We start from the raw sequence: 17,288 nt of genomic DNA on the forward strand, positions 1-17,288 counted from the left end.
TCCCCCTCCTCCCTTCCTCCTCCCTCCTCCCCCTCCCCTCCTAAATCCCTGGCTCCTGAGGTGTCCGTCTCTCCCCGTCCAGCCTAACCTAACCCTGGTGACGGAGCGGGGGCAGTCTGGGCCAGGAGGCTCCCGGTCGCGGCATCCTGAGCTCTGCCTGTAGGCTCCAGCCCAAAGCACCCGCAGCGCCCGGCGTCGATCCTTCTGGAAGCCCGTCCGGAAGCCCGCCGCGCCCGCCCCGTCGGCCCCCGCGCGCGCCCGTCGCCCCGCCCCTTTCCCCCCGCGGCCGCGGTGGTACCGGCGGAGGGCGGAGGGATCCGGAGGCGGCGGAGGGAGACGTCATTGCAGGGTTGTTTGTGCAGCGTCGGCGGTCTCCGCGACCCTCAGTGATTCGGCCGCTGCGCCGGGGGGCGGGGGGGCTGCGCGGGACTCTTTTCTCTCAAGCTGACCGCGGGGCAGCTGCGGAGCATGTCGACCCCGGCCCGGAGGAGACTCATGCGGGATTTCAAGCGGTAAGGGCCGCGGGGCCGAGGCGGCGGGCTGCGCCCCCAGGAGGAGCCGGGCCTCGGGCCTCCGCGGCCCCCGTCGCCCGGTCCCCGCCCTGCCCCGCGGAACCCCGGCCGGGCCTCTCCTGCTGGGGCCGCCGGCTTTGTGTCCCGGCCCTGGAATGGGCTGGAGGGAGCACGCCAGGTCCTTCACGGCTGCAGTGGGCAGGGTGGGGTCGGCTGCGCAAGGCCCGGAGGTGGTTAGCCTATCCCCCGAAACCCGACCCTGGTCCGGCCCACCCGCCCGCCTGCCTGCGGGGACCTTGAGAACTGGCTCCGAGACCTGGGCTGGCCACCCCAGCACGGCCTGCTGGACCCGAATGAAGACCTATCTATAGCGTCGTCGGCCTGGGAAAAGGCCCCAGCCGATCCGATATTCCACCTGGGCCTCCTCTTGTAAAATAGGGTTTTGTTAGGTGTGGGGAGGGGAGGGGGGAATGACCTGTTTCTCCTCCCCCAGCTGTTTACGTTTCTGGACGAATACAGAAGCAAAGTGAGGAATTGAGCGTCCAGAATCTTCAGTTTCCTTTCCCGGGCAGACCTGCGGGGATTGAGACAAATATGTTATATAAAAACTTAGATTTGCCGCTCAGGAAGTAACCTCTCAACTTCGCCATTATAAGCTCTATGTGAGGCATTTGGGAGCCATTGTCTTGGGCCCTGGCCAACTTGATTTAATTCATTCATAGCTGCTTTTAGCCACCTTTTTTAAAGGTGGGCGTCCAGCAGTGAGTCCTTCCACCCTCATCCTTCTGTTTTATGGCCTGGTTTGCTTGAGGTGGACCAAACAGTGCGCTTAATGTGGACTTAATGCAAAGTATTCCACCACTTGAAAATGAAGATATATTTGTCTAAGTGTGTATATTGTAGATTTTTCTTTTTTTAAATGAGCAGACAGTGGCGCTTATTGGTTCCAAATTCGTCTTAAGAGTTGAAGTGCATTTGATTAGCTACCATGACTGAAATTCAAATAGAACTTCCGGCTGTACCTTTTGTTCTCTGGTTCAGTTCTGCAGTTATTCTAAATTGGACACACGGTGCCTTTGGTAGTTTTCCAAGGGTCTTCAGATTACAAGAATTTGATGATGACGACTGTTGGAGCTTTGTATTTAGTCTTCTGGTCTGAAAGAAGGATTGGCCTTAGAGCAGAGCCTTTAAAATAGACTGCTGGAAAACCTGAGCTCTTGGCCATCTTCAAAAGCTATTGCTGTCTGGAGCAAAGGAGATTAAAGTAAAACCTTTTCAGTCAGGTTGAAGTGGTAGTCAGTCATTTAGTGTATATACAGCGATTGGCTACTTGTGTGTGTTCTACAAGTACCTATGGTTAATACTCTCAGTTCTTGCTAGATTAAAGAAAGAAAATTGCTGTTTCTGTAACCGTTGAGATTGTAAACTTTTAATGGTTAAAGAGGACAGTCTGTACACATCAGTCCTTCAAGAAACAGTATCTTGATCTTACCTGTCAGAAGAGGAATGATCCCCAAGCCCTTTGGACTTAGAGATTTAATAAGTATGTTTACTCAGTTGATTCATTTAAGTCGTGGTTCATTCTAGTTTAAAGGATAACAAGGAAATTGATCTACCTGGTTTCTCAGACTAGGTGCTATAGCGCTTGACCTCCTTGATGTTCAACTTTGAAAATTGCCACTCTTGCTTTCTAGATTGCAAGAGGACCCACCTGTGGGGGTCAGTGGCGCACCATCTGAAAACAACATCATGCAGTGGAATGCAGTTATATTTGGGTGAGTTGAAATATTTAACAGGTAATAGGTGTGTGGGGACTCCTTAAGAAAAGTGTATATGTATCAAGAAGTGTGTATGTCTACGTGTGTGTGTGTGTATGAACTGTGTAGAAAAGTCTGAGGTAGAGTACTGATCTTAACATCTGAAACTCACTTCTTTTGAGAAACTGGGAATTGATACAGAGAAAGAGAAACTGGGAATTGAACCCAGGACCTTAGGCATGCCCACAAGGGCTCTACCACTAAACTATACACCCAGCTCCTGAAACACATTTGTTTGGACAGTTACATAAAATTGATGTGCTTCTTAACTGTTACTCCTGTGTTGATCCCCCCCCCCCCCAACGGGGTGTAGCTCTGCTGCCCCTGGGGTTTGAGGCTCCTGGGCTTCAGAGCTCCTCTTGCTTTAGACCCTCCTGAGCAGCTGGAGTTGCAGGAGTATGCACTGTATCTGGCTCTGTATGGTTCTCTGGTCACCCCAGGTCATTGTTAAAACTAGTATTTGAAGGGACCAGTATACCTCAGTGTAGAATGTCTAAGTGTGTTCATGGCCCTGAGTTTGACCCCCAGCACTAGAAACAAACAAGTAAATCATTGAAATTAGATGGAGCAATAAAGAAGACAAGTTGGGTCACAAAATTGCCGTACAAGTATTTATGCTCATTCTGTTAGAGCTATAAAGAAGCTTGGAACCAAAAACACCGAACTTCACTGTGGCAGGAATCTTGACCGTAGATGTTCATAGCTCAGTGTGAAATCACTAGAACATGTTAGAAGCAGTCTGGCCTTTTTTACTGTGTGTGTGTGTGTGACTGAGGGGGTTGACCTTAGCACAAGACACACTCTAGGCCAATGCTTTTATCACCAAGCTACATTCCCAGCCTGTTCGAAATTTTATTTTGAGATGGGGTCCATAAATTGCTCAGGCTATCCTAACACTTAGGGTGGTCCTGCCTCACCTTCCCTAGTACAGGGCCCACAGGCATGGGCCGCCATACTTGATGCTTTTAACATTTATTTATTTATTGGGCCTTTTGAAACACAGTCTCCTTGTAGCCCCAGCTGGCCTGGAACTCACTATATAGAGCAGGCTAGCCTCATCTCACAGAGATCCACTTGCTTCTGCCTCTGGAATGCTAAGATTACAGCATGTGCCACCATGCCAGGCTCTAAATTTTTTTTAGATTCTGTTTATTATTTCATATGTGTACAGCTGTGAATGTGGCACCCGTGAGGCACAGCACTGATGCAAAGGTCAGGTGACAACTTTTTGGGAAATATTCTCTCCTTCCACCATGGGTTCTTGGGGTCAAACTCAGGTCATCAGGCTTGCACAGCAGTGGCTTTTACCAGTCTGGTCCATTTTGCTGACCCTGCGTATGCTTTCTCATTTAAAACTTTATTTTTTATTTATTTTTTTGTCTTTTTGAGACAGGGTCTCCCTGTAGCTGTCCTGGAACTTGCTATGTAGACTAGGCTGGCCTCCAACTCACAAAGATCCGCCTGCTTCTGCCTCCCAAGTGCTGGGATTAAAGGGTGTGCCACCATGCCTAGCCAACTTTATTTTTTTTTAAGATTTCTTTTTTTTCCCTGTCTTCTTGAGACAGGTCTCCCTGTCTCAACTCACTACATAGACCAGGTTGGCCTCAAACTCAGATCTGCCTGCTGAGTGCTGGCATTAAAGGCATGTGCTGCAATGCCCAGCCTTAAAGATTTATATTATCTGTGTGAATGTGGATGTGCATGAGTGTGGGTACTCCTGAAGGTCAAAAGAGGGTTCCAGAACTGGAGTTACTGGTTTTGAGCCACCCCATGTGGGTGCTGGGAACTAAATTCAGGTTTTGTGGAAGAGCAGCAAGCGTCCTTAACCACTGAGCCAGGTCTACAGCTCTGCTTTGAAAGTTAGGCCTTTGTTTTCCTGAATCTGTTTTTCTCATTTAAAACTAAAGAAGGAGCCAGGACTGGTGGCGCATGCCTTTAATCCCAGCACTCGCCTTTAATCCCAGCACTTGGGAGGCAGAGATAGGTGCATCTCTTGAGTTCGAGGTCAGTCTGGTCTACAGGCCAGCTGGGGCTACTGGGAGACCTTGTCTCAAAAAGACCAAAAAATAAAGCTAAAGAAGGAATATTTTCATAAACAATTCTGAGTTGCCATGGAATAATTTACAAGAGTCTACATTTAGAAACTAGTTGGGGGAGTGCTGGAGAGTAGGCTTGGTGGTTAAGAGCACTGGCCTCTTGTAGAGGACCCACGTTTGGTGCCCCACACACACTTTGCAGCTAACAACTGACCTTAACTGCACTTCCAGGGAATCTGACACCCTCTTCTGGCCTCTGCAGGCATTGCACACATGGGTGCACTTATGCCTACAGGCAAAGCACATAAAAATACACATAAAAATAAGAAATCAAAAAAATTTAAATAAAAATTAGCAAAGGGCTGGGACTGTAGCTCAGTTGGTAGAATGCTTTCCTGGCATGCACAAAGCCCTGGGTCTGATCACCTGTAATCCTGGCACATGGAAGGCTAGAGAAGGAGGATCACAAATTAGAAGTTAGGTTGGGCTATATAGTAAGACCTTGTCTCAAGAAAATAAAGAACTGGGTGTGTTGGCTCGTGCCTGTGATCCCAGCACCCAGAAGACTGGAGCAGGAGGGATAGCTTCAGGGTTGAGGCCAGCCTAGGCTGTGTGATACTCTTTGTGTGTGTTACATCCCATCCGTTTTTAATTATAGTTTGACTTTGATTTTGTTTTTGTTCTGAGACATAGTCTCACTGTGTATCCCTTGCTGGCTTGGAACTCAATGTGAGACCAGGCTGGCCTTGAACTTAACAGAGATCCACCTGCCTCTGCTTTCTGAGTGCTAGGACTAAAGGTGTGCCTAATCATGTCTGCCTAATTCTGTTTGAGACAGGGTCTTGCTCAGGCTGGCCTCATACTATGTATCCAAGGCAGTCCTCATCTGGACATCTCTTCAGCCTCTTACGTAGCTGGGTTTGCAGGTGTGTGCCACTGTGCCCGCTGTTGTGCTCTTTTTGCACTTAAAACATAGACAATATATATAGTGAATCCACCTTAAAAGAAAGCTTTGGAAACGGAAGTTATTTATGCTTCTATCAGCTTTTATCCAAGGCTAAGGTGTTAGTAAACTACAGTGTCTTTACAACTCTACATGTCCTCAGAATTAGTCCCTTCCTTTCAGTTTTGCAGTTTATCCTTCCATTCTTGAAGATAGAAAAGGCAGAATAAAAACCACCTTTTAATCAAAAATCTTCTTGTTTTCAGACCAGAAGGGACACCCTTTGAAGATGGTAAGTTGTTACTTTTTTCTATAGTCTTATTAAAAGGATGTGTTTGGGTTGGAGATTGGAGGACCCACATTACCTATTTGAAGTCAGGTTCTACTGGTTTTGAGCCAGTCAAAACTAAGTAAAGCTGGGCTGGAGAGGTGGCTCAGGGGCTAAGAGCACCAGAGCTATTGCTATTCTGCCAGAGGAACTGGGTTTGACTCTCAGCATCCACATGGTGGCTCTCCCCCTCCCTTCAGGCTTCTTGGGCTCTACACACATACCAGTAAACATTCAAAACATTTGTACAGTTAACTCATTGTTTTGAAAAACAAGAATTTATAGCTCACAGGGATTACTTTGGGAAGTCCTGTCACCAGTCCCCTGCTGCATTCGTAGTTGTCTGTAGACCTCAGGTCAAGATGGTGGGTCTGTGTTATGAGCAGTTTGTGCTTGGTGACCTTGTAGATAATGACCAGGAGGGCAATCCTACTTCTCTACTATAATGTATATTGACAGGGTCTTGATAAAATTTTTCTTTCATTCTCTCTCTTTTCCTGTGCTGGGATCAAACTCAAGTCTTTGTATGTTCTAGGCATGCCCTCTACTGCTGAGCAGTACTCCTAGTCCTGAGCCACAGCTACCCATGGCTTCACCACTTAGCATTTAGCACCCAGAAGCATTCTTCATAGTCATTGCATCTCCAGTTGGGTTTATCTACCAGGGGCTAGGAAAGTGGGGGACTCGTTCTAACACCAAGCCATAATTCAATCTATCAAATTGATTGGAAGCAGGTACTTAAAGATTTTCACTAATTATAGCAGAAAAGTTTTTTCTTCGGTTAAACAGCTTTGCTATAATTATCAACGTGACTTCAGAATTAGTCTGTTGAGGGTATTTGACAAGACCACTGACTGCAGAACTATTTTAAGGAGATAGCCTCCAGGTCTGAGAAGGGGAGGTGGTTAAGGGAACAATGATGTCTTTGGGACCTGTTAAAGAATAAGGTAGAAGTCTTAGAAATGCTGCAGAATGTCATGGCATCTTTCTCTCTCTCTCTCTCTCTCTCTCATTTTCTTTTCTTATCTTTTTTTTTTTTTTTTTTTTTTTTTTTTTTTTTTTTTTTTTTAACTAAGTATGTGCCGTACTTACCAGCATCTGTTTTATGTAGCTGTTAGGAATTGAAGGAGGTACTTAAAGATTGTATAGGGCTTCTCAAATGTGGTCCATCCACAAACCCCTCAGGGACTCTGAATTGTTGTGACCATATGATCAAAATTGTATTCGAGTGCTGTGTTAATGCTGACAGCATAGAAACAGCGGAGCTAATTTGGCATCTAAGAGCAAATTGCACTTGTGGCACCAGGCTAGCTGTTCTTTGCATGTTAAAATGGCTAGGTGAAATTGAAATTACTAGTGTTAAATTCTGACCTTTCCATTTACCTCGTTAATATTCTGTGTGATGAAGTCAGAAGTATTTGGAAAGCTCCTTTTCTGCATAGCAAAGTAGGATAGCTGTCAGAAAGGAAAACACTTCTGTAATTGAGTTGTGATTTGAGCTGCTGATTTTTTTTCATGGAACTTTTTCTTAATAGACTATCTGCTTGGGAGGCAGAGGCAGGCGGATCTCTGTGAGTTCAAGCCAAATGTCTGCCGGGCATGGTGGTACACATCTTTGAGAGGCAGAGGGCAGAGGCCGGTGGATCTTTGTGAGTTCCATGTCGGCTGGGGCTAAAGGAGATCCTGTCTCAAAAAGACCAAAAAAAAGATCTAATAAGCTTGGAGAAATAGAGTGTTCTTCTTGTGGCCTTGGGTTTGGTCCCTAGCACCACCAGAGACCAGAAACAAAACTAAGATTTGTCCAAAGTACAATGGATTTTAATGTAACCGAGTATAAAAAGTTTGTTGATAAGGTTTTAGATTCTACATTGCAACAAATCTGTAAAAAATTAATTTTCGTGCACTATCAAGCAGAAGTGATTGCTGAAAAGGCGATGGGAACCCTTTTCCAGTTTTGTTTGTGTGAGGCCAGATTTCTTCATGTACTGAACTTCAATCAGAACAGCATGTTGTGGCAGACTGAGTAGAGGAAGTAGATAAGAGAATCCAGCTGTCTCCTTGAAAACCAATCAGTGAGGAGGACTGAGAAGTTGGAGAACAACAGTGTACATCGTTACAGTTACTCTAATTTCTCTATGTTATTGAGGTTGCTCTGTAGTGGGCTTGCAGTTGGGTTTTAATGAATTACTAGTTAAGGTTTTCTGAGTTACTTTGGGCAGTACTGGAGAGTGAACTGATCTGTCCTGTGTGCTTGGTGAGCACTCTACCACTGAGCTGCCATTGCCCCATTCCTTTATTTTGAGATAGGGTCTTCCAGAGTTGCTCAGATTGGCCTATCACACCCCCAAGCCCCTCTCCTTAGCCTCCGCAGATCAAACCCCAGGTTTTATACACATTCTTAGGCAAGTATTCTACCCCTGGGCTGCATCTTCAGCCCTCAAATTACAGTTCCTAATACAAGTACCCAAGTAGGTTGGGGATTTAAGCCCAGGGTTCGGTCCTTGGCTCCAAAAAAGAAAAAATAACAAGTACCCAAGTATACCACCAGTGGCTTGTTGGAGGGTGTCTATACTGAAACACGAAAGCCAGCTGGTTCAATTAAGAGATTTTTTGCAAACTAGTTATTAAGCCATTGCTTTAATTGATATTTTTAAAAAGTTTTTTTTAGAATCAAAGTGATTACACTGAAATACCTCATTTTCTGATAGCTTGCTGCTGTGCACTGTCATGCTCTTGAAGTTCTTGCTCTGGTGAGGTTTTATGGGTGTGCTGTCTGTACCTCATTCTGGTTTCATGTCCCTTGAATTCATTTTTTGGCCATGATAGGACAAATATTGTTTACTGGTGCTGAAACCAAAATGCTTTTGAAGTTTTATGTGGCATAGCTATTACTTTTTAAAATCAGACAAATTAAAATAAAAACTTTAGACCTGTCAGGGCTGGGAGTGGAGCTCTGGAAGAGCACTGGTGTACAGAAGGCCCTTGGTTTGATCCTCAGCACAGGATTCACAGCCAGCTTCAGTAATTTTCAGAGTTGCTGTATTATCTTAGTATGTGTTAGAAATGTGAAATCACTATATTGGGTCTCCCTGATCCCACATTTCCAAGCAACAGCAACAAAAAGGGTAAAGGAAGGAGAGTTGTATTGCAAACATGAGCAGTAAAGGTGTAAACTATTTCACTAAATGAACTAATGTTGATAGATTGAAGCCAGGGCTTGGAATTGAGACTGACAAAGGAGTGATTTGGTTTAAACTCTATTGTGGGGTCCTCCCTCCCCTCGTGGGTCGTTGGCCACTGATCCACGAGAACAAAGGGAGCAGAAGCGACAAACGGGGTCAGAACAGCCAGTGAGTACTGACGGAAGAAAGCCCTTCTGGGGAGGCAGATTCAGTGATACAGCTCCAGACTCAGTGAAACAGCTCCGTTTATTCAGTGAGGGTTAGGGAGTTACAGTGTGGAGGCAGCAGCCAAAGCTTCAGCTGATAGGTGCTCATAGTATGCTTTATTTACATGTCATAGAGGGATCCTATCAGCCGACTATGGGGCAATGCCTAATTATCATATAGAAAAAACCTGGGGGTAGTTTTTACTCCAGGTACCTATGCTAAAGGTCATGTTCCAAATAAGATCAGGCATCCATGCTTGGCAGCACTTTCCAGGTAAATCAGGCAGAGAGCAGGAGGCCCCTGCTGAGAAAGGGAGTCCTTCCATATGGCCCCGAGCCTCTTGGAGCTATCCAGACATGGAGGACTACAACCCTAGCAGCAGGGTCCCCCAACACCCTTTTAATAAGGAAAGAACTTTACAGAAACATAAAATAGCTGAGTTTTGTTTACTTCATTAGGAGTAAGTTCCAACTGATTTTGTCCAAAGAGTTAAGTAGTTGGAGGACTGCTCACCTGTCACGTGGGTTTCTTCTGAATAAAAAGTTGTCCTCTGACCTCTATGTACACTATGAGCCCACCGACACGCAGATCATTAGTAAACACTAACAAAAACTAATAGTTGTTATTTTTTGGAAATAAATTGGAACTAGAGTTAATGTCCTTAACTTGGTGCAGTCTGTACAGGTTGACTTTGTTTCAGGTGCATGATTTTTTTTTTTTGTCTTTTTGAGACAGGGTCTCCCTGTAGCCCCAGCTGTCCTGGAACTCACTATGTAGACCAGGCTGGCCTTATACTCACAAAGATCCGCCTGCCTCTGCCTCCCAAGTGCTGGGATTAAAGGCATGCACCACCACGCTCCGCTTAAATGCTTTTATACTGACATAGACCAGAGTTACAAGCCTAATGATTGCACTAAAACCTAATGATTCTGTGCATAGTCTCATGAAGGGAACAGAAACATATTTCTCATTAGCACCCATGCCCAGTCTGTCCTTTGCCAGGTGGTGGTCAACCCCTCAGAGTCCTTTGGTGCTTCCTCCTAAGCTGTAATAAGCCATTTCCAATTCCTTGAGTATTTAAATTTTAGTAGCCAGAGGGGCTTGGTTGCCTTCCAAAAATAGGGCAGTTGGGGCTGGTGAGCCGGCTCAGTGCTGCATAGGCCAACAACCTGAGTTATGTCCTTGGAACCCAAGTAAAGGAGAGAGGGGAGAACCAACTCCAGAGTTGTCCTCTGACCTCCATATGCACACCGAGATCATACACATCAAACTAAATAAATAAAATATGAACACTAACAGTCCCACTGATAGTACATTAAAGTGTTATTCTCCATGTGCTTCTTGCCAATGTTGCGTGTTACCCGTCTAACACAGAGATGTATCAGCTGTGGGCTGGATATGAAGAAGAAAGGTGTAATAGATGTTTTGTGTACTAGGGTAGTGCATTCATGCTAAGGTTTGCGTGCAAAAACTGGTAGGGGATTGAGAATGAAATGATAAAGGTGTTTAGAGGTAATGCTTGTCTTTACTAAAATTTATTTGGTTTGTTTCTATCCAGGTACTTTTAAACTAGTCATAGAATTTTCTGAAGAATATCCAAATAAACCACCAACTGTGAGGTTTTTATCCAAAATGTTTCATCCTAATGGTAAGTATCGGTTTACTAAATTTTGCAAGTGATGGGGTGAGGGTATAGTGGCCTCAGTGAGGGTCTGTCCTCAGTTCCACTTCCCTGTCAATGGTAGCTACGATATTGTTGCTGGGATCTTAGGAAGGTTCCAGTTTGAGGTAAGGTTGTTTTAACAACTAATTTGTGAATTTAAAGTAGACATGTATTTGCTTGAAGGACAAATTTTTCATCTGAAATTTAGCTTTAAAAAAACACAGATGAAGCCAGGTGTGGTGGCACACGTCTTTGATCTCGGCACTCGGGAGGCAAGTGGATCTCTGTGAGTTCGAGGCCACCCTGGTCTACATAGTGAGTTCCAGGCCAGCTGGGGCCATAGGGAGACCCTGTCTCAAAAAGACCAAAAAGAAAAAAAAAAAAAAAACTGCAATCCACACAGATGTGCTGGGCGTGGTGGCGCACACCTTTAATCCCAGCACTCGGGAGGCAGAGGCAGGTGGATCTCTGTGAGTTCAAGGCCAGCCTGGTCTACATAGCGAATTCCAGGGGAGACCCTGTCTCAAAAACAAAAACAAAAAATGCAGATTTAAATCAGGCACAGTGGCTCAGACCTTTAATCCAAGCTCTTAGAGGGAGACAGGGGCACTCTCATCTCAACAAGGCCAGCCTGGCCTACAAGGGAGTTTCAGGCCAGGTGAGGCTACAGGGAGACCCTGTCTCATTTTTTAAAAAAAAAAAAAAAAAACAGATTAAAGCAAACCAGGCTTGAAAACTCAATACCTGGGAGGTCTCCACCTCCCAAAGCAGGCTCACAGCCAGCCTAAACATCATGAGAACCCTGTCTCCCAAAACAAAAATACAGAGTTGGGGCCTATAGGGATGGCTCAGCTGGTAAAGGCACCTGCTGCCAAGCCTGACAACCTGAGTTCAATCCCCAGGGCCCACATAGTGGAAAGAGAGAACTGAGTCCCAAAAGTTGTCCTCTGACCTCCACGTGGAGCACACATGCACACACAGGAGTGCATGCGTGAATGCTGGGGTCTCATGTCTCACACACACTGGCCTTCAACTTGCTGTATAGCTGAGGATGACCCTGGGAGGTTTTACATAGGTGTATAATGGATGGACCATGCTATTTTCCCATTTTAATTGTACAGTTCAATGAGTTTTAGTATAGTCATAGGACAACCATTTAAATGACTGGTTTCATTTTCCCTTTCAGAAAGATAACAGCATTCTAGACTTTTTTTTTTTTTGGAAACAGAGTCTCCCTGTAGCCCAGCTGGCCTGGACCTCACTATGTAGACCAGACTGGCCTGGAACCCACAGAGATCCACCTGCCTCTGCCTCCCAAGTGAGAGGCGTGCACCACCACGCCCAGCTTCAATGCACTCTTAATAACACACGGCCCTTCTACCAGCATTTCAACTTTGTCCTTAAGCTGCATCCCCAGTCCTGTGTATGTATACTTTTTCTTTGATTGGTAAATGATGTTTTGATATATAGATACTCTTGTGTTTCACTTACCTGTTTACCAGTTGAGAGACATTTGGACATAAGCTACTCTTTACATCTCAAAAAATCAAAACTAGTTCAGAATTTTAAAATCATATTTCTTTGCTTTGAGGGTGCCAAGTTAGTGGGTCTGTGGGATATACCATGAGCAGCTGACTGCTACATTTAGATCAGAGATCTGGACTACAGTTAACAGGCGTGGTGGCGCATGCCTTTAGTCCCAGCACTCAGGAGGCAGAAGCAGGCAGATCTCTGTGAGTTCAAAGTCTCAAAAAGACCAAAAAAAAAAAAAAAAAAAAAGTTGCAGTTTTTCAGAGCTTGAGACTATTGGAACAGTGGGGTAGTTTTTTATTTTTGATGCTGTAGATTCAACCCAGGACCCTGCACGTGTTAAGTGGGCACCCTATCACTGAGCTACACCCCTGGCCTAAAATAAGGAAATGAAACGGATTGCCGTATTGTGTCCATTGAAAAAAAACCTACCTCTCAGGGGCTGGAGAGATGGTTTAGCAGTTACGGGTACTGGCTGCTCTTGGAGAGGACCTAGGTTCAGTTCCTGGCACCCACATGGCAGCTCACAATCATCTGTGACTCCAGTTCTACTGGATCCCACACCCTCCTAGCCTCTTCGATTTTGCATGAACATGAGACACTTCTCCACACACAGGCAAAACACTAACTCACACAAAAAGTGAATTTTTTTTATTGAGCTGTTTTTTTGTTGTTTTTTTGTTTGTTTTTTTGGTCTTTTTGAGGCAGGATCTCCCTGTAGCCCCAGCTATCCTGGATTCACCGTAGAGACCAGGCTGGCCTCAAACTCACAAAGAGTGCTGGGATTAAAGGCGTGTGCCACCACAACCAGCCTTACTGAGCTTTTTAATTTCACACAATTTGTACTCAAATCCAGACCCCTCCTCCATCCATGCCTCCCTATCCCCCAATGGAACCCTATGCCAAGGAATTTTTTTTTTTCTTTTTGAGACAGGGTCTCCCTGTAGCCCCAGCTATCCTGGAACTCACTATGTAGACCAGCCTGGCCTTGAACTCACAGAGATCTGCCTGCCTCTGCCTCCTGAGTCCTGGGATTTCCTCTTAGGTGTGTTCCACCATGCCCGGCCATCCAAGGAATTTTTTAAAGAATCTTCCTCTCAAGCCCTCTGAAGATGGGCAATGAATCTTAGTTTAAGACCAGATTCCCTGTAGGACAGAAGGGCTTAGCTACTGCCTAACACTTAGAACTTCTGTCGAGTATTCTGTTGATGCTAAAGCATCCTCTTGCTGTAGATTTGACAGTGGACTCATACCTGACATCAGTGTTGTCTTTGCAGTGTATGCTGATGGTAGCATATGTTTAGATATCCTTCAGAACAGATGGAGCCCAACATACGATGTATCTTCTATCCTAACTTCAATTCAGGTGAGTGTGTATTCAAATGTATCAATTTTTCAGTATTCTCTGAAATCTAACCAGTTCCTTTAGAAATCAAAAGACCAAGTAAAGGAGCTTACCAGTCAGCACCCAGGGAAAAGAGTGCAGCAACTGGGGCAGGAACTCACCACCTCTCTGCACTTTGTTAGTTGACCAGATGAGAGCTAGTCCACAACCTGTTTTCTTTTTTTCAATACAGGGTCTCATGTAGCTAGGCTGACCACATTCATTATGCAGTCATGGGTGTCTTTGAACCTGATCCTCCTTCCTCTACCTCCCAAGTGCTGGGATTACAGGCATGTGCTACTAAACTTGGTCACAGTCTGTTTCATAATCTTGTATAACATGCTGTCACAGGTCAGACTTACCCATGCCGGATAGCCAGAAGCTGTGGAGAAAATCTTAGGGAGAAGTAAAAACGATAACTTAGAGGACCATAGGAGGCCAGGCATGGTGGATCTCTGAATTTGAGGCCAGCCTGGTCTACATAGTTCCAGGTCAGCTGGGGCTACAGGTAGACCCTTTCTCAAGAAAGACCGAAAAGAAGGAAAGCCATAGGGATCTCTAGAAACTGCCAGGACAGAGAGAGAGAGCCATTGTGTTTGTTTGTTTTTTTTTAATGTGTATGAGTATATTGCTTGCATATGTGTGTGCCCATGTTACACAATGCCCTTGGATTCCCCCAGAACTGGAATTATGAATGGTGGTTAACTGACATAATGGATGCTGGGAGCCAAACCTGGGTCTTCTGCAAGAGTAGCTAGTGCTCTTGACCGCCAAGCCATCTCTCCAGCCCTCCAACTTACTTATTTATTTACTTAACCTTTTTTAAAAAATTTTATTTATTTTTATTTTATGTGTGTGTTTTGCCTGTATGTAGGTAAGTGCACCTGTGTTGTGCAGTGCTCATGGAGGTCAGAAGAGGCTGTTGGATCCCCTGGGACTGGAGTTACGAACAGTTGTTAGCTGCCATGTGGGTGCTGGGGTTCGAACCCGGGTCTTCTGAGCCATCTCTCCAGCCCCTCAAACTTTTTAAAAAGAGACAAAGAAAAAGAGACAGCCAAAGAAATTGGGGAGGTGTTTTAGCTATGCAGGTTATTGTTTGATTTTGAGATAGGGTCTTCCATGTAGCTCCAGCTGGCCTGGGGCTATGTAGAACTATGTAAACCAGGCAGGCCTCCATCTCAAAGAGATCTTCCTTTTCTGAGTACTGGGACTAAAGGCATGTTCCACCATGCCCCCAGAATAATTATGATCATGTCTTAAGATTTTTTTTCCTGTCCTACTTTATTATGGTCATTGTGATTTTGCTTTTTTATGTGTGTTTTGCCTGCATGTGTGAATGCAACACATGCATGCAATGCAGGGGAGGCCAGAAGAGGGTGTCAGATACCCTGGAACTGGAGTTAGAGGCCGTTAGGCCAGGGCTTCTGGAAGAGCAACCGCTGCTCTTAAGCCCTGAATGATAGGTGGCCCCTACCTACATTTTGGTACTAGACCATTGTTCCTTGTTTGCTGTGCCGCTACTCTCCACTCCTCACTCTCTGGCTATCTTTCCTCCCTCAAGAGAGTCCACTTTTGCTGCCTTCATGGTCAGGTTCATGTAAATCTAGACTCCAAATATCAGAGCAGTCTGATACTGGCTCACCCCTTGGCCCATCACCCTCTGTTCTCTCGTCCCCTCTGGTCATCTCACAACTTCATTTCATTCCTTTCCTGCTGAATGGAGGTGTTTTATTTATCAAAAGGAAATAGATCTGCTCCTCATCTGTTTCCAGAGTGACTGCAATACTACAGTTCTATGAGCGTGGCTTAGTGGTTCTAGAACCATGCATCTGATGGGCCTGAGGCCTGAGCACACAGAAATTACCATAGAAAATAAGGGATACTAAAGCGTTCACTAAAGTATTTACAGCTATTACAGTTTAGCCAAATGAAGCTGTTTATTTCCTGGTTAATGAGAAAGTCTTTGTATGCTAAAGAATACTGTTCTAGCTGACTTCCCTGAAATTGGCCTTCTTAAGACATTTGGGAATTGTTTTGAGAGCTTATGTTTTTAAGCAGCAGGAAACCTTTTCTCAGCAATTTCTGAAAGTATTTAGACCTAAAAGCATTTGGCCTAGGACCCCCAGAAATAATCTGGGAGTTTTGTGTAATTTTTTTTTTCTTCTTTTTTTTCCTGGTCCTCATCTGACTCTGAAAGTCTCTTCTCTCTCTCCTAGTCACTGTTGGATGAACCAAATCCAAACAGTCCAGCCAATAGCCAGGCAGCACAGCTTTATCAGGAGAACAAACGAGAATATGAGAAGAGAGTTTCAGCCATCGTGGAGCAAAGCTGGAATGACTCATAATGGACACCGGGCCTCATCCTTTTCATCATCGTTGTGTATAATCACCTCCCAGTAGAAAGGCTAACACATTTTAAGTGCCACAGGTTTTAAGGATTCTGCAGAGAAAAAAGCAAAAGTCCTTCAGTTTAGAACCTACAAAGCTCGTGTATCTTGGTTAATGTACTTTTTATTGCATGGTGTGAACTAAGTTATTGCTGCATAAATTTGTAATATATCCTGTTTGTATTTTTTTCCAAGTGTATAATGTTGGTGTGGAGTTTTCATGACAGAATATACACATTTTGTAAATCTGTACTTTTTTCAAATATTGAATGCCTTATTTTTGAATTCTTTAGATTTTTAAATTGGAGAAAAGCACTTAAAGTTTTTTATATATGAATATTACATGTAAAGCTGTTAAAATACATAACTTCAGTGCAAGAGACTTTGTCACTTATTTCCTTATCTGTGCAGGAGGGGTTGAGAAGTCTCTCGCTCTCCATCAATTGATACCTTCACTCCCAATTCCAAAAGAACATACTTCTATTTTATCAAGAAAATCTTCAAATTTGATTCTAAATACCAATTCTGATCTCCCAACTTTATTTCGAGTGTACCTCTGTTAGTTTTCAGTTGAGTTATTATAGACATGACTGGTTCGATTCTGTCCAACTCTGTATTTGGGCCACTTGTTAACCTGTGTCACTCATTGCTAAACTGTACCTATTGCGACTTCACAATTGGCACGTCTACCATGAGCAGGGGACTGCTGTGATGACTCTGCTGCTTGGTAGCCCTCTCAGAGACTTGATTAACAAAGTCAAACCATCAATGTTACCACAAATTCATGCTGCAGTATTAGCAATGAATTGGTTGCATTGGTTTGAGCAAGGCAGATATTTGGAATGAATTTTGGTGTAATTTAAATATTCGAAAACTACCTTTTGATGCACCTGCGTTATCTGTTTGTTCTGGGGAATGTGTGAGCACCAGGGCCTGCCGAGTTGCTTTCTCATCTCCTCAGTTGTATAAAGTTGTATGCATCTTAGTTTACTGGATAAATTTAAAACACAGTATTGTAGAAAGCTAATTCAAAGCTATCCTTTGCCTTCAAATAGTATAGAAAATGGAAAATATACAAGTAAATTCTGTTAAACCGTTTGTGCAGTCTCTCTAGTAGTTGCAACAACTGTCTCAGTAATCCTGAGTTTCTTGTCACGCCCATGTCAGCCTTCTAGAATCAAACTAGTAGCTTCTCTGTTGGAAGATGGGCTTGCAGAGTGTCACAGCTTCTAAGTCCATGAGCAAAGCCTGAAACGGGAATGCGTAAAAACCGGTGTTTCCCTCTAAAAGTTACTAAGC

At 44.5% G+C, this 17,288-nt stretch overlaps 1 protein-coding gene across 1 annotated transcript; it reads left to right on the forward strand.

Annotated features, from left to right (window-relative positions):
* The first annotated feature begins 294 nt into the window (after positions 1–294).
* On the forward strand, positions 295–17,087 carry Ube2b (ubiquitin conjugating enzyme E2 B). Its single transcript, XM_008827925.3, has 6 exons — positions 295–512; positions 2,207–2,287; positions 5,575–5,600; positions 10,584–10,673; positions 13,496–13,584; positions 15,819–17,087. The coding sequence occupies exons 1-6, from the start codon at positions 469–471 to the stop codon at positions 15,945–15,947; spliced, it is 459 nt and encodes a 152-aa protein (XP_008826147.1). The 5' UTR covers positions 295–468; the 3' UTR covers positions 15,948–17,087.
* Positions 17,088–17,288: the final 201 nt, after the last annotated feature.

The sequence above is a fragment of the Nannospalax galili genome, unplaced genomic scaffold (genome assembly GCF_000622305.1).
Source record: "Nannospalax galili isolate Female #2095 unplaced genomic scaffold, S.galili_v1.0 scaffold970, whole genome shotgun sequence".
In the NCBI taxonomy this organism is placed as follows: domain Eukaryota; kingdom Metazoa; phylum Chordata; class Mammalia; order Rodentia; family Spalacidae; genus Nannospalax; species Nannospalax galili.

Excerpts from the sequence above, each read along its gene's own strand:
- Ube2b (XM_008827925.3), top strand. The coding sequence starts at position 469 with ATGTCGACCCCGGCCCGGAGGAGACTCATGCGGGATTTCAAGCG. Across the intron at positions 513-2,206 it reads CTCATGCGGGATTTCAAGCG|ATTGCAAGAGGACCCACCTG; the intron begins GTAAGGGCCGCG and ends CTTGCTTTCTAG. Across the intron at positions 5,601-10,583 it reads AGGGACACCCTTTGAAGATG|GTACTTTTAAACTAGTCATA; the intron begins GTAAGTTGTTAC and ends GTTTCTATCCAG.